At 38.8% G+C, this 27773-nt stretch overlaps 2 protein-coding genes and 1 long non-coding RNA gene across 6 annotated transcripts in view; 1 reads left to right on the forward strand and 2 right to left on the reverse strand.

Moving 5' to 3' along the window:
• Nucleotides 1-27773, forward strand: part of LOC103477693 (uncharacterized) — a 64027-nt gene that overhangs the window by 29961 nt on the left and 6293 nt on the right. The gene's annotated exons all lie outside the window — the stretch shown is intronic.
• Nucleotides 516-17016, reverse strand: LOC103477694 (neurexophilin-1). Its single transcript, XM_008430963.3, has 2 exons — nucleotides 16434-17016; nucleotides 516-1603 (listed from the first exon to the last, which is right to left on the reverse strand). The coding sequence occupies exons 1-2, from the start codon at nucleotides 16503-16505 to the stop codon at nucleotides 803-805; spliced, it is 873 nt and encodes a 290-aa protein (XP_008429185.2). The 5' UTR covers nucleotides 16506-17016; the 3' UTR covers nucleotides 516-802.
• The window catches only part of thsd7ab (thrombospondin, type I, domain containing 7Ab), a 226273-nt gene continuing 218154 nt past the window's right edge, over nucleotides 19655-27773 (reverse strand). Inside the window, exons 28-29 of the mRNA XM_081597176.1 lie at nucleotides 25975-26062; nucleotides 19655-21252 (exon numbers count right to left, since the gene is read on the reverse strand). Of these exons, the coding sequence (XP_081453302.1) occupies nucleotides 21162-21252; nucleotides 25975-26062 (179 nt within the window). The 3' untranslated portion in view covers nucleotides 19655-21161. The remainder of the gene's footprint in view (nucleotides 21253-25974; nucleotides 26063-27773) is intronic.

The following is a 27773-nucleotide window of genomic DNA, read 5'->3' on the forward strand; positions in this document are numbered from 1 at the left end:
TCTCTGTCATCTTTCATGTCTTCTGCAACTTTTATTTATTTATTGCAACATTTTTGATCTGTTTGGCGCTCCCAGATGGTGTCATTCAGTGTCACCTCAAACACACAACACAGAATTAAAGCAGAAGAACTGTTTTCTGCCTTGTTTCCTGTCGCAGCTGAGACTTGACGAAGATTTCTTCTGACAGGTGCAATAAAATGACAATATAAACGGGCCTTATTTAGCCGTTCACCACATTCGGTTCATGCATGAACATGGATGAGAGTCCGACGACGACGACATCAGAGAGGTACACTCACTCTTAACGAACCACACTGCGGAAAACAACACCACTCCAAATAATGTTTGCCTTTTCCATTACGCCCTCCTAACGCGTGCTGACAGATTCTTCTTATTTGCATTGACATTTATGCATTTGCAAAGATTACCAGAGACTGATTGAAGAAGACACGAAGCATGATTGAGACGGAAATACACCATCAACATAAACAAGTAAATTAGCTGGAGAGGAAAAACATGTTAATAAAACCATTTTTTTGTGTGTGCTGCAGTCCAGAATATTTACATAAATACAATCGGTGTATGTTCACAGTTTGCTTGAGTTTCCTTTCCATAAGCAGCTATGCATTTATTAACGGCATTGCAATCCTAGAAGTGCTTCCCTAACGAACTCCTCCTCCTCTCACAAGGATACGTCTGTTGTAATTAAAGAAAAAACAAAACAAAAGTCTGTCAACATCTGAAGTTGGACTCCTGGCCCGGCAGACGGTGTGTCTTTCTCCCTTCGTGTTCGGTCATGTGATCACCCGGTGGGGAGGTAGGGGGTGTCGCTGTGGTAGTTGTAGTCCGGGCAGACCTTCTGCACCAGCTTGTAGTCGGTGCTGTAGAAGGTGATGAAGATGCAGATGACCTTGAAGGGTTTGGAGCACAGCCAGGACACGTGGCTCTGCGTCTGCTCCTGCGGGCAGCTCTGCGACGGGTCGTGGGCGCACAGTGAGTTCCTGGTGCCCTTCTCCACCTTCTCGTACTCCACCCTGCAGTTGAACAGCTTGGTGTCTTTGGTCTCCAGAGCCGTCTGCTGCTGCTGCTGGTTGTGGTTATGTTGGTGGAAGTGCTGCTGCTGCGGATGGACCTGGAACTCCACCGCCTTCGTCGGGGGAACGAGCCCGACGGAAACGTTGCCCTGGCCGGTGGAGTTGTGCCGGAAGTAGACGCTGAAGGTGCCGTTGCCGTGATCCACTATTTTCCCGGTGATGAGGAGGTTTAGCTTCACGGTTTTGATGTTTGAATGGAAGTCGCCCCAGCCGAACATCTTCTTGAACTTCCCGGTCTTGACGATGGGCCGTCTTTTCGTGCGAGGCCGCGGATCGCGCGGAGTTGAAGCGTTGTAAAGCCAGTTCCACTGCTCCGGTTTGGAGTAGGCGTCCGCGTCGTCGTAATTCAGGTCCACCGAGGTGAAGTTCTCCTTCCCGTAGATGGTTTGAGACAGCAGGCGACTGATGGAGACAGCTTTGTTGCTTTCAGTCCAGTACGTCTTCACTTTGGATTTGGAGCTCTGTCTCAAGTCCGAACTTCCTGAGTGAGGTGAATCAGCACTGGTCACCTGGAAAAACAAACATGAAAAGTTAAATACAGCATTCAGCTGGAGAGCACCATGGGAATCTGTCCAATAGGAGATCAAAAGACGGATTATTGTTAAATACTTCACACAATTTTAAATTACCCAAGCCTGGTAATCGTCAGCATCTTTTTCATTGCCATTTTTAATTATAACTCTAATTAATGAATGTTGGAAGCAGAGAAGCACCAATTAGACTTTCACTGACTGAATACTGAATACAAGTTTCCTATAATATCTGAACTAAAACTTTAGGTTACACATGCAAATCAAGTTGTATTTATCAAACTCCATAAACCCTTTAATTGGTAGTTAACTGAGGTAGTAATTTGCTAATCAAAAAGAAAACAATAATTTTGCATATCAAAGTGCATCATGTTTTGCATTTAAAAACCAAAAAAATTGTTCCACAACGAAAAGAAAATACAATTAGTCTTTAACCCATCAGAGCAGATCAAGGACAAAATGTTTCACTTGATAGACCAATTGGAGCATCACCAGTTCAAAGTGCATTTGTTAAATATTTCAATATCTAGAATGTTTGGTTTTATACCAATGGCCTCAAAATCCTTGAACTTCTTTTGTCTTGAAACTAATTTGTAGTTCCAGCTACAAAATACTCAAATGTTTGGCACAATGGTCAGCTCTGTGTCGGTATTCTTTCCACTCAAAGTCTAAAAGACACTTAATAGGTCAAATAGAAACTCTAAACTTACTTTTCTCGTCCAGTCAGGACAGTTACTGCAGAGCAGTTGGTGGTTTGTGTTATTGCCAAAGTCTCCAATAATAAGTTTTTAGTTACTTTTTAAAGTTGCTAAGTTGGCAACAGTGCTTTCCCTCGTCTTGACCAAACAACTCTCAGGTCCCACACGCGGTTATGCTTTAATAAGGAGTTCGTTACATTTTAAAGGTGACCTTTAAATGCTTCCTTGAACAGGTTAGGATAGGTCGAATGTTTTTGCACAAAATCATTCTTGAGATGAGATTTTAGTTTGGTTCTACTTATTTTGAGCTCTTTCCAGAATGATCTGTTTTAGGGCCTCTTGTCACTTTAAATCCAAATAAACTTCTGCTGGCCACGCCCCCCAACTCAACATTTACACCTGCGTATGAAAATGGCTGCAAACGATGCGCGTTTACAAAGTAATTTTATTTATGTAGCACATTTTCAGCAACATGGCAGTTCAAAGTGCTTTACATGAACTAGAAGGAAATACAAACAAAACCAAAGGAAAGAACTAAAGGAAGATGGACGGTTTTATACACTCATTCATCTCTGAAAAACAGAAGTGCAGCCTCCTGCACAGCCAACAAGAATGTAGCAAATGGATTCTGGATGGCAAGTCAACAACAAAACGCTTGTCTTTTCCAGCAGCCATTGTACAGCGCATACAACAGTAAAACCAGCTGAACAAATGTGTTGGAGTGAAGCTTGGGTTGCTGGGTGACAAGAGGAGCTCCATTGGGGTTGCTAGGTAACGGCACTGTGCCCATTGAATGCGACTTAGGAGGTTTTTGAAACTCATGTTCCAGACACAAAAACACATCAACTTATGTCCAAAAAACATCTGGGTTGTTTTTAGATGCAGCTGAGGACCAAAGGAAAGTATAAAAAGACGCAAAAACGTGAATTTTGCATAATATGTCCCCCGCTAAGTGTGAATATGAGGTGGTTTGGGCTTGTGGGGTAAACCCTCTCATTTGTTAATCTGAATTACTCTAATCCTGGCCAGAAATAAGACGTCACAGAAAGCGAATAGAACGTGTCCTTCATTTATTCAAGGCTAATTTTATGGTAAATATAAACGTTTTTAACAATAAATGAGAAAATGATTAAAACTTCTTTTGAGGAGCTCACTAGCTGAAATCTGTTTTGTTGGTGGTGATAAAATTTTAATACATGCAAATCAAGTGTGTGTGTGTGTGTGTGTGTGTGTGCACCTAATGTTACACAAGAACTAACAGATTTTCCATTGTTTCAGTTTGTTTTATGCTTCTTATTTGATGAAAAACAGAAGAGCTATGATAAGCTGTGGTTTTTCATTAACAGAGCTGCAGATAAAATATCTCAGAATGAAAATATTCTACAGCCAGGCTTGAAGTTCACTGTTTAATAAACTCAAAGCAAAATGAAAATAGTTCATATTGTTAAAACAGTGACTGACGCAAAAGTCCTTTTTCAGTTTTGTTGCCATCATGGAATGATTCATAGATACATGCAGCCCAGTTTTTCATTACAGAAATGACTAATTTAAAGCACCATACTGTAGGTTTGATTAAATACATTTTATTCTAAACAAAAAAGCTCTGAAACTAAATGTTTTCTTTCTCGTTACAGTAGAGTTCCTAATGTGTAGAATTACGTTCTGAAAAATATATATTTGTGTTTTAATATGGGAGGAATTAAAAAAGGGACACAGAATATGAGAGCATTTAATAATAATATGTTTATTTTTGTAAATAAAACCAAAGCTAAGTATCACTCCTTGTTTAGCCTAAAACAAAGAAATGTTTGTTGCTCCGGACATGCGTTTACTGTTCTACTGCGGTCAACAATAAGTCCAGAACATTAAGTTAAAGGTTGTAAAAGTTTTTTTGTAGATTTATAAAGTTTGAGTTTTGGAAAAACTTAAAGCAGCAGGATTATAAATAATTAAAACAACCATGTATAGGTTTGACCAAAAAATAATTAAAGGTATTTCAATTGGTTATAGTAGACGTTCACATGTTAGTGTAATAGTGTTAGTGTTAGTGTAAATAGTGTAATTTTATTTATTATAATAATTTTCTAAAAACAAAACCAAGAAAACACCAACAGTTGTGCCTCATCCCACCTGTCAGCACCTGTAACATATCAGTTAAAGCTGTAACTACATCTCACAGTGTGTGAAAACGTCCTAATCAAGATTAAAGGGGTATTTCTGCCGTATGCTGAGATGAATGACGCGCGTCTCTGCTGCAGACGTGATCCAACAGCGGACTATTACCTGCCGAATGTGCCCTGAATGGATGATTGATGGCTCATTCTGCCTCTCGTCTAACAATTGCACAGATGAGAGCGCGAAGATTTCCCTCGCACCCCACAGAGACGCGTGACAGTAATGTCCGCGCGGCAGCCGCACGGCGTGACAGTAGATCCATCTGGTCGAAGCGTTTACATTTTGTACTTTTCACGCAGCGATCGATGCGCCAGAATAAGGTCTTCTCTCTTTCCGAAAGTTCACTGAATGACATTGTAGCAGTGTAGGTCAGACTGCGTGCAGTAAACTGTTTGCAGGAGCTGCGTTCATTTCATGCACTTGGCTTCGGAGTGCAGCGGTTTGAAAAGATGGCCTCCAGTTGTTTTGAAGAGGAGACCTCGATGACGAATGTCCCGATGGGAGCAAACCGTGATCTCTGCCACGGCGATCTTTCAACCTGAACGTTTCTTTTAGTGCAGCCTCACAAGTGGAGTTAAATCTAAACGTTTTCGCCTCTAGAAGCACAAAACATCTACAGCTGGATTTTTTTATCAAATGAGATCTGTTGTGCAAAGCTCACATTTTGGACGTTTTTCTGTTTCCATTTGGGTCGTTGAGTCACAACATGTTTTCATACTTCCCTTTAAGTTTTTACTGTTTCTTAAATCAGCCCAAGCACTTAAAAAAACACCAAATATTTTTTGGCATTAAGTTTATGTTTTCTGGTGTCTGGAAAGAGTGCCATTTCAAAAATCTTCCAAATGTTGAGTCACAAATCAACGCTGCCTATTCACCTAGTTACCCCAGCAAAGCCCAGCCAGTTACCTAGCAACCCCAGCAGCAGAGTTCCACCCGTCACCTAGCAACCCCAGCAGCAGAGTTTCACCCGTCACCTAGCAACCCCAGCAGCAGAGTTCCACCCGTCACCTAGCAACCCCAGCAGCAGAGTTTCACCCGTCACCTAGCAACCCCAGCAGCAGAGTTCCACCTCTCACCTAGCAACCCCAGCAAAGTTCCACTAGCAACCCCAGTAGAGTTCCACCTGTCACCTAGCAACCCCAGTAGAGTTCCACCTGTCACCTAGCAACCCCAGTAGAGTTCCACCTGTCACCTAGCAACCCCAGCAGCAGAGTTCCACCTGTCACCTAGCAACCCCAGCAGCAGAGTTCCACCCGTCACCTAGCAACCCCAGCAGCAGAGTTCCACCCGTCACCTAGCAACCCCAGCAGCAGAGTTCCACCCGTCACCTAGCAACCCCAGCAGCAGAGTTCCACCCGTCACCTAGCAACCCCAGCAGCAGAGTTCCACCCGTCACCTAGCAACCCCAGCAGCAGAGTTTCACCCGTCACCTAGCAACCCCAGCAGCAGAGTTTCACCCGTCACCTAGCAACCCCAGCAGAGTTCCACCTCTCACCTAGCAACCCCAGCAAAGTTCCACTAGCAACCCCAGTAGAGTTCCACCTGTCACCTAGCAACCCCAGTAGAGTTCCACCTGTCACCTAGCAACCCCAGCACAGTTCCACCTGTCACCTAGCAACCCCAGCACAGTTCCACCTGTCACCTAGCAACCCCAGCACAGTTCCACCTGTCACCTAGCAACCCCAGCACAGTTCCACCTGTCACCTAGCAACCCCAGCACAGTTCCACCTGTCACCTAGCAACCCCAGCAGAGTTCCACCTGTCACCTAGCAACCCCAGCAGAGTTCCACCTGTCACCTAGCAACCCCAGCAGAGTTCCACCTGTCACCTAGCAACCCCAGCAGAGTTCCACCTGTCACCTAGCAACCCCAGCAGAGTTCCACCTGTCACCTAGCAACCCCAGCAGAGTTCCACCTGTCACCTAGCAACCCCAGCAGAGTTCCACCTGTCACCTAGCAACCCCAGCAGAGTTCCACCTGTCACCTAGCAACCCCAGCAGAGTTCCAGCACTTTTGGCCAGCTGGTGTTACCATTTCTGCTTTTCAAAAATGTATGGTTGAATTGAGCATCTGTTTGCAGCTATTTTTACAAATGGTTGTAAACATAGAGTTGGACATGTGGCCAGTAGCAGCTTGTTGTATTTAAAGTGACAAGACGCCCTAAAACAGCTCGTTCTGAAAGGAGCTCTCAATCCGCAGAACTGATCAGACTAATATCTCATTGTCTAAAGAATGATTTTTATGCAAAAACTGTAATGAATGTGTTTTGTATAGCAGGTAGACTTTTCCTAACCTGTTCACGGAAGCATAAAAGGAAAACTCTAGGGCGCTCGGACAAAGATTTTTGTCTGTTAATGAAACAATAGCGTCTCATCTTGCCACAATGCAGCTGTTTTAAATTGAATTTGATAAGGCAAGAGAAATGTTTAGGAATATTTGTTCAGACTTCAATATATTTTATAACAAACATAATTGAAACAACTGGGGATTTTAAAGGAAATCACAGCAGAAAACTTGACACAATGTGTTTGTGATTTGGCAGGAACGACCAAGGTCAAACGACACCAAACGTGCTCTCACGCCTGTTTAATTTATTTTCAGTAATCGTAAAAGAATAAACTGTCTCCTAATGAACCTTTGTCTTGCCATCCAGGCTGTAAAGCTCATTTATTTCTCATGACCGTATCTATTCTGAGTTGTTGAAAGACTGTAGTCTCTAATCACCAAATGAAATATCGTTTTGGTAGCTCAGTAATTACTGATGCGTCTCTGTAACTGGGTTTCTGTTCTCAGCGGAGTCCTGAAACCAGATCCTGGGATATTGGGGAGCAGCTTAGAGCTGGTTTCAATGCCTGTTATACTAATCACTGAAAGTGGGACTCGTGTTTGTGTGGATGCAGCATTTTTAACGCCTACATGTGAGGAATATTTTCTGAACTACACAAATCCTTGAAGGAACTTCACTTGCCTTTCTTTCGAAACACAGACCCAAAATATTCCGTTTCTGAGTTACTTGTTGATGTTTGTTGCGACTGAAATTCTTGGGAAGGATTTCATCTTTGTTTTCTTCTTCTAAGATGATCAAATTTTCCAGAGAACGTCTGAAGTGTGTGTGCCCAGACATCCTCGCACCTAATTCCTCCTCTCTGTTGTCGCCAGCGCTATGTTTGGTCCCCAAACTGTGACATGCAATTAGCTTTCATCTAAAGCACCTGACAGTCTCTAGATTAGGAAGGCACACTGACAGAGACCCCCACTTCACGGATTAGAGCCCAACCTGTAATCCCGCCCGGGGAGATTAGGCAGATCAGAGGCAGTCCTGACTAAAGCAACGTTTACATCCGGAACACACCGACTGACTGCGCCGGCACACTGAGGGGCCAAAACTGGAGAAACACTCCGGCGATGCACAAAGGGAGGCGTGGATGTGCCTGAAAGAAATGCTGCCGAGCGGAGAAAGGAGGAACAACAAAGCTGGCAGCGTAAAGGTCAACAGTGGCACTTTGATAACTCTGGGCTTAACAGATATTGGTTTGTCAATACTGTGCTTTAATGAATATCACACAAGGATAAACCATATCCCCTTGTTGTTAAAGGTGGAATTGGCTCCACACTTAATCATCTTCATTATTAACTTCAGATGAAACCTTTTTTTTAAAAAAAAGAAGTTTGACCATTGTAGTCTTTAATTTTAGCAGCTCTAATGGTTTATTTTTGTGTTTTCGGATCAAACTGTATGTAATTAACTTTTAATCTCTCAATATGATTGGATTAAATTGACTAAATATTTGTTCATTGTGTGAGTTGGCATGATATAAAAACCAGAATTTAAATGTTTTGAGAAGGTAGCAAAAAAAATCCAGACTGAAAACTAAAACTGAAGCCTCTGTTCGCTAACCAGTGTTTTTCAAAATGGGGGCTGCGGGCCTTTGGGAGGCCTCCAGGGAACTCTGAGAGGGCCTCCTCAGAAAGTAGGGGGTTGATGGGGGGTGGATGCATAAATGAAAAAAATTAAATGGAATATTTAATTTGAAACATGAAATCCCATAAATAAAAAAAATCTGTTAAAATGTTTAAACAATCAAAATGTTTTAATCATACATTTATAAAACGTATATATATATATATATATTTTTTTTAGAAATTTTTTAAATGTAAAATCTAATCAGTTTTCATTTCTAATTTTAAAATAAGTTAAAATAACTTACTGACATGTTTTTTCCCATACTTGTCTTTCTGATTCGCTGCCAGTCTAATTTACCAAGCTAGCATAGCTAACATAGCTAGCGAGCGCAAAATGGAAAAGTTTCTGAAAGACAAAAGGACTCAAATAAAATTTGATATGTGATTAATATAAAATATTACACTTTTTCTTCTGATCAAATATGACGACATGAACATCAGATTTATTTAGATTTATTACCTGGTAGTCAGTGGCGGGAAGTAACCAAGTACAAGTACTTTGTTACTGTACTTGAGTACAATTTTTGTGTATCTGTACTTTACTAAAGTAATTTAATAACGGATACTTTCTACTTTTACTCCACTACATTTTACAGTAAGTTTCTGTACTTTCTACTTCACTACATTTCTACAAAATTGTCGCGTTACTCGTTGCATCCAAGTTGCGTTGTGCATTTTGTCCGTTAAAATGTGAAGTTCAGGGACTTAAGGTGGCGCCGTAAAATCCAAGCAATAACGTGACTTACGTGTCTGTTGTCACCCATCGCCTCCCCTTTACTCGCACGCGGAGCTCCAGACATGCGCAGTGGTTTCCTCTGAGCGGGAGGACATGTAATCGTCAGTAATATAATAGCGCTGTATAAATTGATATGGCGTCATGTAAAGTCAACAGCGCTTCGTTTTCACAGACGGTGGGGACTTAGTCCAACTTTTAGCGTCACTTCGAAGGAAAGCTTAAAGAAAGGTAAGCTCCGTGGACGTGATGCTAGCAAAGCTAGCTGTACTGACTGAGACACACATGTTGCATCCACAATGAAAAAAAGTGGTCACTCATGGCTGAATTATTGTGTGGAGGTGTTAACTGAGGTGTCGCAAATATGGGACAACGCTGTGACCAAAGTCTGCATTGATATGACATTCAGGAACGATCCGATTCTTCTGGACGGATCTTTACTGATTAAATTTATTTCAGCTCTTAAGTATTTAATATCTAGGTGTTTTATGGGAATGTGGATCTTTCAGATCAATTTGAGAAGAAATTTTGATATGTAAAACTTTTTTTGTGTCACGTAGGGCAGGGTGCTGGTCTTGACATGGTCTTGGGTAGGTGGTCTTGACTACAACTCTGCTACGTGGCTCCTCGGTTGCCTGTCCTTCCCCTCCCACCCACCTTTCCATTCCCTTTCTGTTGGATTTCTTTAAAAATAAAAGCCACTAGTGGTTCATGCTATGTTAGGACAGGAGACAAGATGTTTTCATCCCTGAAATTATGATGCATAATCACATATCTAAGTCTAAACTATGTTACCGAGTAAACACAATAGAAACATGCTTTATCTGTGGCATTGTTCATTAAAATTGCACATTTCTAATATATTAAAATTAAATACAATCGGTTCACTTAATGATATTGTATTAGGGATTATGGATTATTCAGCAAGTGAATTTACTTTTAATACTTAAGTATTTTTAAAAGCCAGTACCTTTTTACTTTTACTTAAGTACAAATGTTAATGTGGTAGTTTTACTTGAGTACATTTTGTCTTTGTATTTGTACTTTTACTTAAGTACATTTTTTGAGTACTTTCTCCACCACTGCTGGTAGTAAAATATTTCACCACAGAACTCATCGCCAAAAATCAAAACAAATGAGGTAGCATTTATGCTAAGCTAAAGTAATAATTACTGCATCATGATTAAAAGTGGGGAAAAAATACATTCCAAAAGTTGATGGTTAAATATGTTGTAGCATTTTTAGTGTTTTTACAAATGAAGTTTAAGTTTGGGACTCCTGCTCTCAACTATAGATGCTTATTGGCAACAAAAAATGTATTTATACTCGAAACTTAAAATAAAACTAATCATCAGATGTAGAAAATAGTATTGAGGTTGATATGTGTTGGAAACAAAGCAGGGTTTAAACTAAAAAAATTAGTTGTAATTCATTCTGCAACTAAGTGGAGAATAAATTAATTGTTGGAAAAAGAGTTTTTAAGGCTACAAAGATGAGCTGAAATTCATTAAGTAGGAAATCAGGTTCATTCAAATTTGAAGGAAATCTTTGCTGCCATTTTAACAAATCAAGGGGAATCCATCACTCAGACGTGATCTGCATGATCAAAAATCATCATGTGTCTGGAGAAGAAAGCTGTGGGACGCCTCTAAATACAGTCTGTCTGTTAACTTCCAAGAGGGATGACATCACAGCGAAGAAAAGCGAATAAATAATCTAAAACTCTCAGCGAAGCATGTTTGAACAGTAAAAAGAAGTACAAAAACCATGGCAGTGGGACGGTTAATATTAATGCCAACTACAGAGAACAGGGAAATTCACATAAATTATCCAGAAAGAAAAATGTTCACAGAAATTTCTTCACTAAAAGAATCCAAAAATTCATGATTAAGCAGGCATAGTCTTTATGAACATCAAAACAATACTGTAAAATATCAGCTCCACATAAACTTAAAAAAAAAATCCCATTTACTATCTTGAAGTAGTGCCCTTAAAATCCACTGTTCTGCCTTCTTATAGTAAAACCTGACAGAAAAATAACTTAAAAGCACTCCTACCATATTTAATTTATTTTATCTGACTTTTTTTGAAGGTGGCTGCCTCTCCTACTTTGGTCAATCTTATTTCAGTAACGATTAATCGGTTATTCTAACGATTAATCGCATGTAAATACATTAAAAGATGCATATACGTGAATAATTCAGTTCTTTTTTTAAAATAAGAAAGACATTAAACTGCCTAAAATGCAATAGCAGCTTTCCTTTAGTGAATCATGTTGATGCTTCATAATTTCTATGACGCATCAACATGATTTTCTTGGAAAACCAAAATATTTTTGTAAAGTTTTTACTGCTCTGCGTGTGCTGGTTTTATTTCTTTCAGTAAATGACTTTCTTAGAGTCTGTGCGTGTGTGTTCATGATTTACTGATTGCCAAATTAGTTGACAATTATTTCAATAATTGATTAATCACGATTAATCGTTTCAGCCCAAGCAAGAACAGATGGAAACGACAGAAAACGGCTACAAGATAAATATAAAAACCTTAAAACTTTTAAAGCTGCATGTTGCGAGTATGATTTCCTTGAGAAAACACGTATTTTTTGCACAGGCTGAATTACTGCTCTGAGTGTGTTGTTTAAGCAAATAGCCTGTTTTAGAGCCTGCATACTCCAGTCAGCATTTGCTCAATTATTAAATTAGTGGACGATTATTTTGATAAGCGAGTAAATGTTTGTTTCATCTGTAGCAGGACCAGACGCAAAGTCCAAAAAAAAAATTAAAACAATTAATATAAAAATCTCTCAAAAATAAATAGAAACACCTTGAAAGGTTTAAAGCTGCAGATGTTGAGCACAATTTGCTTGCAAAACATTTATTTTTATTTTTTTACAGTTTTGGCTTAATTAATTGCTTCCCAGATTTTTGTTTTTTGCAGCAAATGGCAAATTTTTAGTCTGTACACTCCAGTTAACAATTAATTGATCACTAAATTAGTTGGCGATTATTTTGATGATCGATTAGTCACGATTAATCGTTTCAGCCGTAGCAGAAACGGATGGAGACGACAGAAAACAGATTTAAAAATGCAACAATTTATACAAAAATCTCTCAAAATAAACAGGAAAAACCCCGAAAGCTTTAAAGCTGCATGTTTTGAACACAATTTTCTTGAAAAGTCAGCTCTTTAAGCAAACTGACCAGCAACGACAGAATTTGTTGCTACTAAAAACTCTTCTACTTTTTATTTGGCAACTTTTCTCCCTCCACTTCATTCTGCACCCCTCCTGAAAACCCCATTTAACCGCCTGTTAATATTATTCCTATATGTTCAGCTTACGAGGCAGAATCCCTCGGCGAGATAACGGCAAACGGCATCGGCATGCCGGAGTCCTTTAGGAAACGACTCTCAGATTGCCAGATGCAGCGAGCAGGCGGGCTTGTTGGACAAACCTAAATGCTATCTACTCTTGGCGAGGCTGTGATAAGGCGCAGGCGTCCGCTCTTTGAAACGGGAAGATAAACAACCCCCCAAACCCCCCTCGGGAGCGCGGAGGAGATTCTATGAGCCGGACCCCCGAACCGCCAACAAATCCCAACCTTTAATAGAACCGCTGGAGGAGCCGGGCGACATTGCGGTGGGTTCTCACACACACACACACGCACACACAAAAAAACCCTGAGAGGAAGAATGAAAGTGTGTGTCACTTTTCATTTACCTGGATGTTGTGGCTGCTGCGTGTGGAGGGAAGATTTGTAGCTAGAATGGAGACGCGAACAGGCTGATGGAAGATTTGGGAAGCCACTTTGCAGCCTTGATTGGAAGCTGCGCGCTCCGGAAAATTAACGGATGTCGTCCATCCGGAGATTTGACAAATGAATGCAGCAGATTTGATCACCTGGTGGGGTTCAGGTAAATCAGATGAACTTGAAGGGCGAGGAGGCGCGAGTTCGACCAAAGCTCCACCTTACACACACAGTCTGATTCAGACCACATTTAGACTCCTACACTGCAAAAACACAACATAATACCAAGTATTTTTTATCTTATTTATATTGCAAACGTCTTATGTCACTGAAAAGGAAAGAAAGTTAACTGACAGGTATGGGAGCTTCCTTTAAGTTAATAACTCCTTAATATTGACAAAAAGTACTAGTTTCTCTGGCAGATCATTTCATTTATAACATGGTAAAACTGTCTCGTCATAAATTAAATAATCTGTCAGTAGAACCAGCACTTTTTAAAATCCATATTAAGAGTTTATTTACTTAAAACCAGCTCCTATATCCTGAGTAAACATTAAGGCTGCAGGTTATGTGATTTTGCAAAAACTAAATCTTACAAAATGTTATGGTCTAGTTTCTAAAGCGGATGTCTTTATAAATGAGACAAAAGTAAATTACAAGTAACTTTGCAGCAAGATATGCGTTTGTTTAAAGTCAATAATTCCTTAATATTGATGAAAAGGTTCTAGTTCAACGGGCAGATTATTCAACTTACAACCTGGGAAAAACGTCTCGTTATAATTTAAACTGTAAAGGAACCAAACGTAAACGGACAGAAAGGTGAAGGAAAAAAACTTCAGCTTTATAATGTGAAATAGTTAAAAATAGTCCAACTTAATGCAAAAATAATTCAAGTGATAAATAATCTGGATTTGGTCTCAACTCCTTTGAGGTCAACTGAACTCAAACGAAAAACTGTTAGATTATTTCACTTACGGGAAAAACGTGTTGAGATTTAAATAATCTGCCTGTACAAGTATTATTTGATCAATATTAAAGGATTATTTACTTAAAACAAGCTTTCAGAAAATGTTCTTGTGAAATAGTTTTGTCTTTCACTGAGATATTTGCACTAGAAACTGAACCAAAAATACTTGGTAAGATTTTGTGTTTTTGCAGTGATGAATGTTCAGTTTGACCTCTGAATCATTCGCCTTCACAATATTTGGTCAGCTGGGATTTAGAAACTAGACCAAAATTAGGGATTAGTTTGTAGAGCAAATATCTTGGCACACTTAAAATAAGACAAAACTGTATGTAGCAGCTTGTTTTATATAAATAATTCATTAATTTTAATTTAAAAAAAAACCTACTAGTTCCACTTGTAAATTATTTAACTTATAACAAAACATTTTCCCCATTTTTTTAAAGGAGATAATCTGCCAGTGGATCTTGTTTTTAGTTGTTTCTCAATTCAAGTGCACTAGAAACTAGACAAAAATACTTGGTAAGATTTTGTGTTTTTGCAGTGTAGGAGTCGTGTGATTAAAACTAAAAATAGGATTAAAATATCAAATTGAAATGTTTGCATTTAATCTGGACTAAATCCCAGCTGGACCGATCAAAGATTATTTAAAGGTTCTGAGGTGAAGCTGAACATTCATCACTACAAAAAACACAAAATCATACCAAATATTTTCTGTCTAGTTTTTAGTGCAAATATCTTAGTTAACTTGAAATGAGACAAAATTAACTTTCAAGTAACTTTTCAGTGAGATAAAGGAGGTTCATGTAAATAATTCATAATACTGATGAAAAAGTGCTGATTATTTCACTTATAGCAAGACATTTTTCTCACGTTTTCAGTTAAATAATTTGCACATTAAGTTATTATTTAATTAAAATAAGCTCATATTTTGTGCTAAAATGTCACTTTAGTTTTGTCTGATTTCAAGTGAACCAAGATATTTCCACTAGAGCCTACTTGGTAAAATGTTACGTTTTTGCAGTGTAGACATCCTGAGAAGCTAAAATTCATTCAATCTTTTATGATGCGATAAGAAGGAAGTTAAAGACTCTTAAATGTTTTTTTTTCCTGCTGGCCGCTTCGAGGAAACGATCATTTTCCGCCGAATTTAACTTCCATGTCTCGGCCTCCTGTCGTCCAGATGATGGATCAAATGGGGGCGTTTGACCCCCGCCGAGAGTTTCAGGTGATATCAAAGCGATACCTGAGGGGAGGCGCGGGGTCAGAGATGATGACAAATCAGGAAGTGTGTCGAGACATCACAGGCAGCTGGGGATGAGGCCGAGCGTCGTTTCGCCGCCGCGGCGCGTTAAGAGGCCAGGGCACGATTACCCACCGTGACTTCAGAGGAGGATAAATACCGAGCGCGGACAGACTGCGGGATATTTAAGGAGAAGAAGAAGAAGAAACCCTGGCCACTAGTTCTCCAACTTACCCAGAGGAAAAATGCATAATCATATTATTTCACACACGACTTGGTTCAAAGGCGGCCAAAATAAGTTTGCGAGGTTCCCATGGGTCTGTCAATCTGTTGAAGGAGCTGCAGGCGAAAGCTTAGGATGCAGCAAGTAGGAAACAATTATGATCATCCCATTAAAGCATGGCAAAGCAATTTGGCAGCCCAGTCTGTAGAAAAAACAAAACAAAACACACACTCTCCTGTCAAGTGATGCTAGGAAATCATCATAAGAAATTATCCCAGTTCTTATAATTAATGTTTGGTTTTGGTTTGTTATGACAGAAGGAGAAACAGATGATGGGGAACGCCGCTGCCGCCGCTGCTGTTGGTGAAATCGAGGAATTGTTTTTCCTTTAAAGCAGGATGGGCGCCATAAAATAAGAAAAGGAAGGAAATAAGAGGAGGAGGGGGGCGAAATGATTAGTGCGCTTAGTCAGCTGTGAAATTGAGTTTATGGTTTTCAAGACGGTGAATTCAATTCGATAATGGGTATTAAGTTGTAGGGAATAATTAATAGTAATTGACTTCTTTCCATCACTATGCAAATTAAACACAGATAACACCACAGGAGGTTTTTAAGGCCAGTCAAGTTTGTAGGGATTAAGTTTATGGAATATTTTCTGCTGGTGTCGGAGAGGGGAGTGGCTCCTGCTCCGCTTTGATTGCATTGTTGACAGATTTATCAGCGGGTGAAGGGTTACCGTCTCTTCAGGGATTAAAGGAATTGGGTTGTCACAAACTGTCAAGGCATTGAGCTTGCAAGCATTCTGGTGTATTTGTCATAATGGGCTCAGGCTGTTCTCCTTCGCCCTGTCAGATATACTTTTTCCAAACCACATCTGCAAAATGGGAGAAACTGGGGGGAAAAAAAAGCTGGAGAAGATTTTCTTTCATTTAAAGTCCACAACACTTCTAGTTACTGCTGAAAACAGCAGCTAAAGGAGTATTTCAACAGATAAAATTGCTGTAAATCTGAAAACAAAGAATGCAAATAGCAGAGAAGGTCAAATCAAAATGACATTTAACTCACCAGAGAGCTGAGTGACAGCAGCGCAGCGGCGGCCCACAGACATGTGCTCTTCATGTCCGCCGTTCGCCTCATTTCAGGGAGAAAGAAGAGAAAACTAGAGGAGAATCTCCTGCTGGATGAGCCGCAATCAGCTGTCAAACTCGAGGAGTGAGGGAGGCGAGGATCCAGGCGGGGGTCATCCAGGCATCAGCCGGGCAAACGGGAGGGCTTCTGCGGCGCTGCGGTGACAACGGAGGCGTTTTCACGTCTGATTGTCGGCGTGGAGCGATGTTTTATACTGGGAGGGAGAGAGTTGGGGAGGACAGAGAGAGAAACAGTGGAGAAGAGGGAGGGAGCCTCACAGTATTGATTTTTGAGAGACAACTTTTCTTTTTGCGTCACCGAGTGCTGACATCTAGTGGTGGTCAGCGGGAATGACCTCAGCTCGCTTCATCTGGGAAAGATGATTTTAAATGACTCCATGTTTTATTCTTTATGCAGCTTTCAAATAAATCAGGTTTATTTGTGCAGCAAATTTCAGCAACAAGGAAGTTCAGTGACAGCGTTTTAAGGCCATTCTGGACAGAAAAAAGGAAATTTCTGCCAAAAAGTTTGAAAAGTCTAAAATTTAAAGGAAACGAATCTTGAAATTTTCAGATTAATCTCGTTTTTTACTAGAAAGAAACAAAAACTTTTCGAACACAGAAATTTTCAAAATTTGCTAGAAAAAAAAATCTAATTTTTATTTCAATCAATAATTTTCTAGAAAAAAGAAAGACAAAGGAAATATCTGAGCTCACAACGTCTGAAAAATGTCCTGGAAAAATATCTGAAATACTGAAAATAATCTCAGGAACATGGGGGGGAAAGGTACGGTAATTATTTTTAGAACGATCAGGTAGTTTCTAAGGTTGAAAAGTTAAAAAAAATCATTAGAGAAAAGTTTCAATGGTCAAAAATTTTTAACTTTTGAAACTCAGCAATTACCTCGTTTTTTCTCTCCAACACTTTTGAAATTAATTTCAAAATTTCAGTTTTTTTGTTGTAAATTTGCTCTTTTCTTTCTGCTTATATTGACAAACAAACAGCGAAGCCACTCCAGGCTGATGAATCTCAGCCTGACGTACTTCTTGGCCAAAAAGTACAAAAATGTAACTTTTTGGACATTAGTTGAAAAAACTTAAAACTTAACACCCTGAAGTTGTTTGAAACACGGTGGTGGCAACATGATGCTGTGAGGAAACGCTTTAGCAAGAACAGGAAAACTGATCAGGTGATGGAAAAATAAAATATTTTTTCTGGAAATTCAACTGAATTAATACAATTCAAGCAAAGGATTATCTTTGGCCTTTTTGCATAAAATAAAAACAGTAAATAGTGTGAAGGATTTTTAGGAAGCAGAATAAATCCTGGAAAACCTTCTGCAGTGAGGATGGATCTAATGCTCAGTTTGCCTCTGAACTGATAAACGGAGGAAAGAGAAACTTCTGAATTATAACCATGAGTGGATAAAACTCTAAAAATCATTAGACCAGGCAGAAAAGTCTGATGGCATCTTTTGTTCCCCGTCCAAGGAAAAGCCTGCATCTTTTAATCTCCATCTGCTGGATGCAGAGCAGGTGGAGATGCAGGTTATCTCCTAAAAAAAAAAAATTAAAAAATATACACACTTCATGGAAAATCACAAAAAAGAAAAACATTATGACTTCTTATAAGTTACTTTTTTGTCAAATTATGGATCCGTTTCATTTCAAAATCGGATATTTTTCTTCTAAAATGTTTAACGTGTGAAAAATATTCACCTTTAGCTCATTCAGTGATTTGATCAAAGCCGGCAGATTTTCTCTGGGATGTGGATCCATTTGGACCAGAACTGAGATCTGCTGCTGTTTACGATGCAATTAATCACCATTATTTTCAGAAAAACGGTTAATGGAAAAAAGTTGGTGTATTTATTGAAGTTGTATTTAATCCAGCAGCAGAGCGACGTTCTGCTGAGCGGCTTCTGGGATTTATGCACAAAAATATTTCACTAATGTTGGAAAATAAACAAACAATCGTGTTTGCATTAAATTGTTATTTACATTAAATAAGAAACAATTTTCAGTCAGCTGGTAGTTAAACAATAACTTAATACATTTTTTGAAAATATTGTAACTTGTTGGGTTTCCATTGGGTTTATGTACCCAAAAACCAAAATTAACCAAAGTATGAAAATACTTAAACTACTCATAAGTAATAAAAACTAAATTAATTAGAAGAAATAAAACCTAAACGCTGCTAAAACAAAATCTTACCAATTATTTTTGGTCCAGTTTGTGCAAATATCTCAGTACACCTGAAATAAGACAAAACTAACTTAGAAGTAACTTTTTAGCGAGACGTAGGAATTTGTTGTAAATCTTTAATATTGATGAAGTAAGATGATAACTTACAACAAAATGTTATAAGTCAAATAATCTAATAGAACTAGTATTTTTAAATTGATATTAAAGAATTGTTTAGGTAAAACAAGCTCCTATGTTGCTGAAAAGTAAGTTTTGTTTTATTTCAACTATACTAAAATATTTGCACTAAAAACTAGACAAAAATAGGTAAGATTTGTTTTTGCAGTGCAATGACAGGATTTTCTGTCATCGCACTGCCTTAATAAGCATAACTTCCAAATATAAAAATGTACCAACGTTCATAAAGAGGTCATTTCAGTGCAGATTGTCAGTAAATGTAACGGGTCAGTGAAATTTGAGCTGGTATTTAGTTTGTAAAATGTTGCAGCTCTGCTTTGGTCCAAATGTGCTTCAACGCAAGTCTTTGCCGCAGAGAAATAAACTTTAATTAACTTCTGCTGCAGGACAGCGACACCTAGTGGCTGAGCTGTAAATCAGACCTTTACTGGTTCACTTTACGAGACTCCCATCATAGAAGGCTGCTAAATAGTAAATTATATTAATTCATCTCTAAACACCGTTTATTATGCATTAACTACAGCTGAGAAGGAAACTATATACTAAAAACCTAATTTTAGAAATGCTTATTGTTCTTACAGAGTAGTAAGGAATGTTTACTGTAACACCTTTAGATGTAACACTGGTAGATTTATGGGTGCAGAGTCTCCTTTGCACCCTTAATTAATGTACAACAAATGATTATTAATGGTTTATAAACATATCTATGCCCTATTTAGCCGTGTTGTAAAGTGTTGCAGACTGGTGAGACTTTAGAAATGACTCCATCACAATAAGTTTGTGTTTGCAGCCGAGTCCGCGTTTATTTTCAGTAATTCTTTCCATATATGAACAACCTGTACAAAACAACCAGTTCTTCGAGTTTCTTTTTCTTCCCCTCTGATTATTTCTCTTAGTTTTCTTGGTCACAACATACAACTTGCATCATAGTAACAACAATCAGCAATATCATACACCCACTTCGCAATATTCAAACTAACATTTTCTGTGCGATACAAAATAAATTTACACATACTTTTGATTTTTTTTTTTCTCCAAAAAATAAAAAAGTCATTATTTACAAATTTCACGGAAAAAAAGTAAACATTCTTCACACCAGTTTGCTTTTACACTGAAGTCAGAGGCATATTCTTATTAACATATTGTATAGTTCATCTGTACAGTGTATTTTATTTATATGTATATATATATATATGTATATTATCTCATTGTAGTGAGACTGGAGCATTTATAATAACACTGTTATTACATGAGTTGGTTTGTTTAGGTTTTTGTCTGCTTCTTCTGTTGTGTTTAATATTTGCCAGATCAAATATTAAGAGCAGTAGATTGGTTACCAGTAGGAGCAGTAGATTGGTTACCAGTAAGAGCAGTAGATTGGTTACCAGTAGGAGCAGTAGATTGGTTACCAGTAGGAGCAGTAGATTGGTTACCAGTAGGAGCAGTAGATTGGTTACCAGTAGGAGCAGTAGATTGGTTACCAGTAAGGCAGAAATGATGTTTGCATGACATGAATGGCTTCAGTTTCTCTCCAGGACTCGTTTCAGTTCAGCTAAACCGCAAGAAAATTAATTTATTCAATTTATAAAATGCTCATACTTACATCTGGGGGAAAAAAAAAAACACCCGACGAAATCTACAAACCACAAAAAGATTTATTTTACCACAACCAAAAAAAAAGCAGAGAAATGAAACCTATACAGATATTTACTGGTGGGTCTCTCCGGTTGTTTCCCGTCCGTTGTGTTTGTGGAAGAGGCAGTGTTTTATGGCAATAAAAGGTAGAAGTCACGTGTGCATATCATGCTGCACTAATATAGTGCAATGTAGCGCCTGAAACAAAGCGAGGGTGAAGGCCGCCGATCAGTTTATCCCACAAACACAGGCCTCTGAATCAAGCAGAAATAAAAAGACTGGGGGGGAAAAAAGGAGATTTGAGTCAAAACCCGGCTGAGGATTGAGGGAAGAAAAAGGAATCCAAACCTTTTGATGGAGATTTTCCTCTCCCTCCTCCTCCTCCTCCTCCTCTTCTTCCCTGCGGTGACTTTTGGCAACATACAAACCGTCAGAGCGTCCAAAGCCTCCAGCTAGTCAGCGTTTTCAGGAGAGTGCGGGGGTGAAAGAGTTGGAGACTCTCAGTTTAAAAATAAAAGGCATTTCATTGAGCGAACTGGAGGTCATGAAGGTTCTGGTTAAGGAAAATCAAATGGGAACAAGTGAGTCCATTCACGCTGCAAACATCGCTCGCTGTCATGGAGGGGTTTGTGTGACAGGAGGAGCGGCTCTACATGTCCGTGTCCCCGTCGTAGGCGAGCGTTAGCGGCTTGAGCCGGTTGTTCTGCTGCCTCTGTCTCTGAGGTCTTTTTGGCTTTTTGCTGGGAGAGAAAGATTAAGACAGGAGTTAAAACGTCAAAGCCTCAAACACGACAACATTCTGACAAAATGTGTCACGCAAATGAGGATGGGAATGAAATTAAAAAAATAAATTTAAAAAAAAGAGGAGGAAGCCACTGATGGGAAGCTAATTTCAAATGTTAAATCCTGACCTCGCCTGCCTTGCAGATGCTCAGTTTTGTAGTTTTGTATAAATATCCAACAAAGTTGATCCTCAGCTGAGAAAAGATTTTTTCCCCACCTTAATTATTGAACTTAGAGCTGAAAAACAAAACAAAAAAAATCAATAATATAGATCACAATTGACCAATAATACATACGTCTTGACAGAGTATTCACTGAACTCCTATCCAGAACCGCACAGCATTCTGGGAGATGTAGGCAGAGCAAAGACTTTAGTCTCAACCTCTGGAGGCCAGCTAAGAAAAGTTGGTGGAATCAACTGACCCACTCACTCTTTGGTTACCTAGCAACTCATTCATTGGTTACCTAGCAACAACCTGTTGAGTAACAGTTCAAGGTTTCCAAACTTTGCTGAGTGAAACTGGATAAAACGAGAAAAGTCCTGCTTAAAACAAAACAAAAAAACTAATCAATAATTATCAATAGACTGATATTAGATTATTGTATTGGGTTACATTTTTTAGCCAATTCATCCAGCCCTAATTTAAACTTGATAGTTTAGAAATTACATTTAATGAAATCCTGAAATTAGTTGTGTTAAATTGGACATTTAAATGTCATTCTTGACTAATTCAGATTTGTCATGTTCAGGGTTTTGGTAGCTGTGTTTCCATTACAAATGTGTGCAAATTTTTGTCAATTTTCCGCTAATGACACCCCACCCCACACACACACACACACAATTTTGCAATTGTGGCGTTTCCACTAAATAAAACAAAATAAAGAATCGCACATGACTAAGCTTGTCCAAACGATAAGTCACTAAAAATCATGCCAGAGATGGATGTAAACAGTTACATGAGATATATTCATAATTCAGCCTCGGCACTAATCAGCCAATCAGAGGAGACGTCGTTTTACTCAGGAGTTAAGAGAAACAAACTTCTTATACTTGGGAGTGGCGTTTTGGGGAGATTGTAGGCGGCAAAAAGCTATGAATTTAACACGTTGGAATGACAACTTTTTATGAACTGGTGGAGCCAGACAAAAAACAAACCATCTTCCTACCACTTCCTGTCGTCCTCTTTGGCGTTTCTGTCAGTAGTAACAAATGTGACTTGTACGAAGCAAAAACAAATTTTGTATTTTTTCCCCAAATTTTCTTTTCCATTAAGCAAATTTATTTTTGTAATTTCAATTTGTACAACTTTATGGTTAACTGAAAAGGAGCTATTGGCTGACTGGTGGTGCAAAGTTTAGATGGTAGATGTAACAAAATAAGAGCATGCTTAAAGGAAATACGTCAAAATAATTTTTTATTCTAAATTAAATGCAGTTTTATATGTGGTAGGAACTGGCTGACGGGCCTCAGAAGAATCACAAGGATCTGTATAAAGGCTTTAAAGGTATGAAGTTAATTTGCATGCAAAACCTACACACATGCTACATCTGCTCCCTTTGCCTCCTGGGAGCGAAAGACCTTTAGAGGAGGAGTTAAAGACATGATTCCTGCCATTTATCTGGGCTGTCAGCTCTGCAGGAGTCATATCTCAGAGTAATACGGTGTAAATTTATCCTCCAAAGAACAGCTTACTATGACAGAACATATAATATTAAGTTTTCTGTTGCTTGAAATCTTTATTCTGAAGTTTCTTTCAAAACTTTTCTCCAATGTGACGCAACTCATAGCATTTTAAAGAATCTCTCCTCGACTGAAGAGTTTTCTTCTGCAAATAATTAGAAACGGTTTTTAATTTAAGTTAAAAAACAAACAGCCAATGTTGGTTGAGTTGAAAGCAATATCAAATAATTAGCGGTGACAAGTTCTCATTTTAAAATAATTAAAGCTAACGAACCGTAGATTACGGTTACGGAAATTATGTGACTGCTTTGACAGGAAATCAAGTCAGGTGAAATTCTTCATTTGGCCACAAGAGGGCAGGCTGACGCCGTGCTTCAGTTACTAGTAACATCTCTACTGTATGTTGGACGGGTGGCAAATTTAAAAATAGATCTGATGCTAAATGTTAGAGAAACAACAAATAGCTTAAATAATGCAGGCGTGTAAAAGATTATTTCAGGCGAAACAATACGCAATCTTCACCGTTTCCAAGGAGATACTGCACTCAGATTATTATGAGGAAGTATCTGATGATGTTTGCTCAGATTTACTCATTTTATTTCAGCTCATGTTTTCAAATAATGTTTCTTCAAAATTATGTGTCTACACTGCAAAAACTAACGTATTTTTGGTCTAGATTTTACAGGTAACTTCAGAAAGATGCGCAAGACATTAAATGTCTTGTTCCAGATCATTTCACTTATGACTCGTACTTTATCAATATTAAGGAACAACCTCCTATTTCTGGCTAAATCAGACTTTCAAACGCCTCCGAAGAGTGAAAACTTGCTGGATATGAAGCACCTGGATATCTTCATTCCTAAACAATTGGAGATTATTGGGATCTACAGTAACTATAGTCTACGTCTAGTCATTGAGAGCTACTATCCCACAACTTTGAGATGATAATCAGTTGATTCATGTGTGCTGGAGGAGGGATGCGTCTAAAAGTTGGAGGATATTAGCCTTCGAGGACAGAACACCTGAAGTCTTGACCTTTCCAACTGCGTCTCTTAATCTGACGGATGCTGGAAATGAGGGACGGGAGTGTTGAAAGGCTGAAATTGTTTTCACAAGTTGTTTTTGTCAATATAGATGGCTTCCACTTTTACAAGTCAAGCTAATGCTAGTTGAGGTTTGTTGATGGTGACATTAAGAATCAGCCAGCTGAATTTACGCCACATGATTTATATCACTACGTCATAAAAGGTGTTTCCTCTTAATCTGGACGGACATAAGAACTTACAAGAGACTGTAGTTATATTCATACATGTGAGGCGACTGTGGCTGTGTGGGTAGAGTAGTCGTCTTGCAATCAGAAGGTTGTAGGTTTGATTCCAGCTTCTTCCTGTATGCTGATGTGTGAGCGAGTGCGAATGGGTGAATGTGACTCTAGAGCAGTGGTTTTTAACCTTTTTTGAGGTACCGAACCCACCAGTTTCATATGCGCATTCACTGAACCCTTCTGTAGTGATAAATAAAATATTATCCCCCCGCCCCAAATTCAAGACATTTGAATTTGATCACTAAGTCTTCTTAAAAGGTAGAGTCTCTTCAAAATATAGTCAGTGTTTTCAGCAAAGTTGAGCTGACAGTCCAGTAACGACACAAGGTATTTAAAATCTGCCACAGTTTCAACAGGTTGGCCATGGGGAGAAACTGGGTCTTGTTTAGATCATTTAATTAGCTCTACATTCTTAAGATAATGAAAATTAACAATAAATAATAAAGACTTTGCGGTATTCTGATTTAGTAATGTAATTATATTTGTTGTGTTACCACCCCCACGCCACTAGAGGCAGTAGCAACCCCGAAAAGGTTAGGTCTGCAGAACGAAACCCACTCCCCCCCCCACACCCCTAAGGAGCAGATTTAGAAGTACACCGAAAGCTACAGAATTTGGTAAAAACGGTGAAGCTTTGCTGAAGTAATTAAAGAAACAAGTTCAAATCCATGCTGAGAGTGGAGCTCCTTCAATCAGGGCTCCTCCGCAGCTCTGATTGGCTAAGCAATGTAACGTGATCCTGTGTAGCAAGTGATGGCAAAGCGGGGCGTCATCACGACTTTACACAAGTGTGTCTTTACCTCGGTGGCAGAGGCTCCGCCGAACCCCTGAGAACAACTCATTGGTTCGGTCGAACCCCAGGGGTTCCTGATTAAGTGGTTCTTAATCAGGTAAAGAACCACTGCTCTAGTGTAAAGCGCTTTGAGTGGTCAAAATGACTGGATAAAGCGCTATACAAGTTCAGTCCATTTACCATACATGCTCGGTTACATGACTACTAATGGTTAGTAATCACGCAGTGTTTCATTGCATCTTACTAAACTCACTTATTAGTGAGATTTTGCATTAATTTGTTGGTCTGTGTGCACTAAGCAGTGAATAATGGATAAATAAAACTTGGCTAAACTGGCAAAAACAACTTGGGAAAACAATCCGACGCCCGTCATGATGTCTTGACTGATTTTCGTGACGTAGTTGCAAAGGGTCAACAGGAAGTCTACTGGGTTGGCGCTTTCCTCACCTGGACCTTCCCCCAGCCTCTCAGGCAGAACACGGGACACTTTGAGCTCACAGGGAAACTGAGGGACTGCTGGTGCTTATAGTGGAGGGAGAGTCGGGGTGGGTCTGAGCCCTCCGCATCCTCTTTAGCTACTATTGCTCTGAGCCAGCTCTTGGCACTGGGGACACGTGTAAACCATCTCGTGAGAGTTCTGGCCCATCCACACTGCCGTCCCGTTGGCGTCAGACTCTTGGGCCTTAAGAGAGCGATGCACCTTGACGCACGCGCTGCTGCTCTCCGACAGCAAACGCATGAGAAAGCAAAAGAAATGGAGATGACATGAAGGAGGGGCATGCTGCAACTCAAGGTGGGAGGGATGAGACGGGTTTCGTTTCAGCACTCGGGTGATGATGAGGATGAGGATGACTACGGGGGCATCAAACTTATCAACTCACCAAGCTAGGTATATCATAGACACTATGAAAATGAGGAGAACAAAGGCTCCTGCTGCTACACCGTACACCCACATCTTCAGCTTCCCATCTGTGGAGAAGGAGGCTGGTCAGTTCTTAATCTCCTACTTTGATGGCACAGATTAAGATTACATCACAATCAGCAAGGTTAGCTCCTGCTGTCAATCACAAATCTGGGAAAACACCATTTATTTCATAACTTTTATTTAAAAAAAATTAAAACCATCATGTCGTCACAGTATGATACGAGTCAGCAAACTAAGACACTAATTTAAGATACCCCAATTCCAATAATGTTTATAAATTAACCTTTATTTAATTTACACTCATCAATAAGCCACTGAGCCTATAGGAATAATAAATATTTATTACACTGGAACAATCCAATTCCTGTTAATGTAAATTAGATACTTCAACAGAAAATAAAAAGAAAGTTGCAAAAAAATCACTAATAAAATAAAAAATCTCGCTGAATTTTCTGGCATTTAGCAAATAGAAATAATTTTGGTGACTCCAACTGAGCAAAAACGAGAAACGTTTAATCTGATTTAACGGCAAACACTGGGAAAAAAAGTTTTTTATTAGGTGTGTGAAAATTCAATAGTAAGTTAAGATTTTTAATCAAATGATTTGTTACCTGTGAAGTTTGAATATCAAACACTTTCAAGGACTTCATAAAAAAATCTATGTATTTTTTTTTCTCTGGTTTCAGAAAAGCAACTTCAAACAAAATGTTTTACTACATAAATTTTTTTATACGTATAATCAGGATACATATCAAAGTTATTGGAAGATAAATATTAAAAAATAAGGATGTTTTACAGCTTTATACTCAGAAAAACATTAAATTAAGGCCGACAAGGAAGAACATAATTTAGTATTGATGAATTAGTGAATAATTTCCTCATTAAACATTGAAATGTCAGAGCGACCTCATAAATCTGATTATCAATATGATAATCGCACAGATTTAATCTTTATGCCTCAGTACATTTTGTACACCTGCACATCTCCAATCTGTGGTACTTCTGGTTGCATTTTCATTCGTACGATTAAAATAATGGAGAAAACATTTTAATTTACAGAGCAGATCTCAGGCTGTAGTAAATCCATCTGCTATATGATCAAAATCAGATGTTTTTTATTTACATTTAATCCACTAGTGAGCCATTAATTTACTCAATGAATGTTTCTGCCTCCATAACCGGGTAGCTAAAGGAAGCTGAGGTTAATGTCTGTGAGCTCCTTCATCCTGAAGGTTTCTCTTCCTGCCACGGATGATTTGTGAGGAACATTTGCAGATATATTTCTCTAAAGTTAATGTTGCAGCAGCAGCAGCAGCGGAGGCCATGCGGTCGTTGGCTACATCCGTGTGTTTATTCATGTTTCAGATTTCACTCATGCACCGCATGAAGTGTAAACATGTCGACTTCCAGCACCAAGAGTCTGAGCCAACTCACATCCTGCTTCGCAAATACAGGATTTTCTCATTTATGTGCTAAGAAGAGAAAATGAGCTTTTCAACAACACAAAAGCCAAAAGGTTTTACTGCAAGAGGAAGTTATGAACTTTATCATAACTTATTATGATTAACATTATTTTGATACTCTTTTTCTTGATCAGACGGATTCAAGGATGGATTTCAGTTTGTGTAAAATCTATGCTTATGTACGGAAAAGATTAGGCCCACTAACAAACAAAAAAACATTATTAAATATATATATTCTTTAAAGAAATTTGTGAAAATTTGTATTTTTTTTCTTTTTTTGGAAAAAAGTATG

The sequence above is a fragment of the Poecilia reticulata genome, chromosome 16, assembly GCF_904066995.2.
Source record: "Poecilia reticulata chromosome 16, P_reticulata-male-v2, whole genome shotgun sequence".
Lineage (NCBI taxonomy): Eukaryota > Metazoa > Chordata > Actinopteri > Cyprinodontiformes > Poeciliidae > Poecilia > Poecilia reticulata.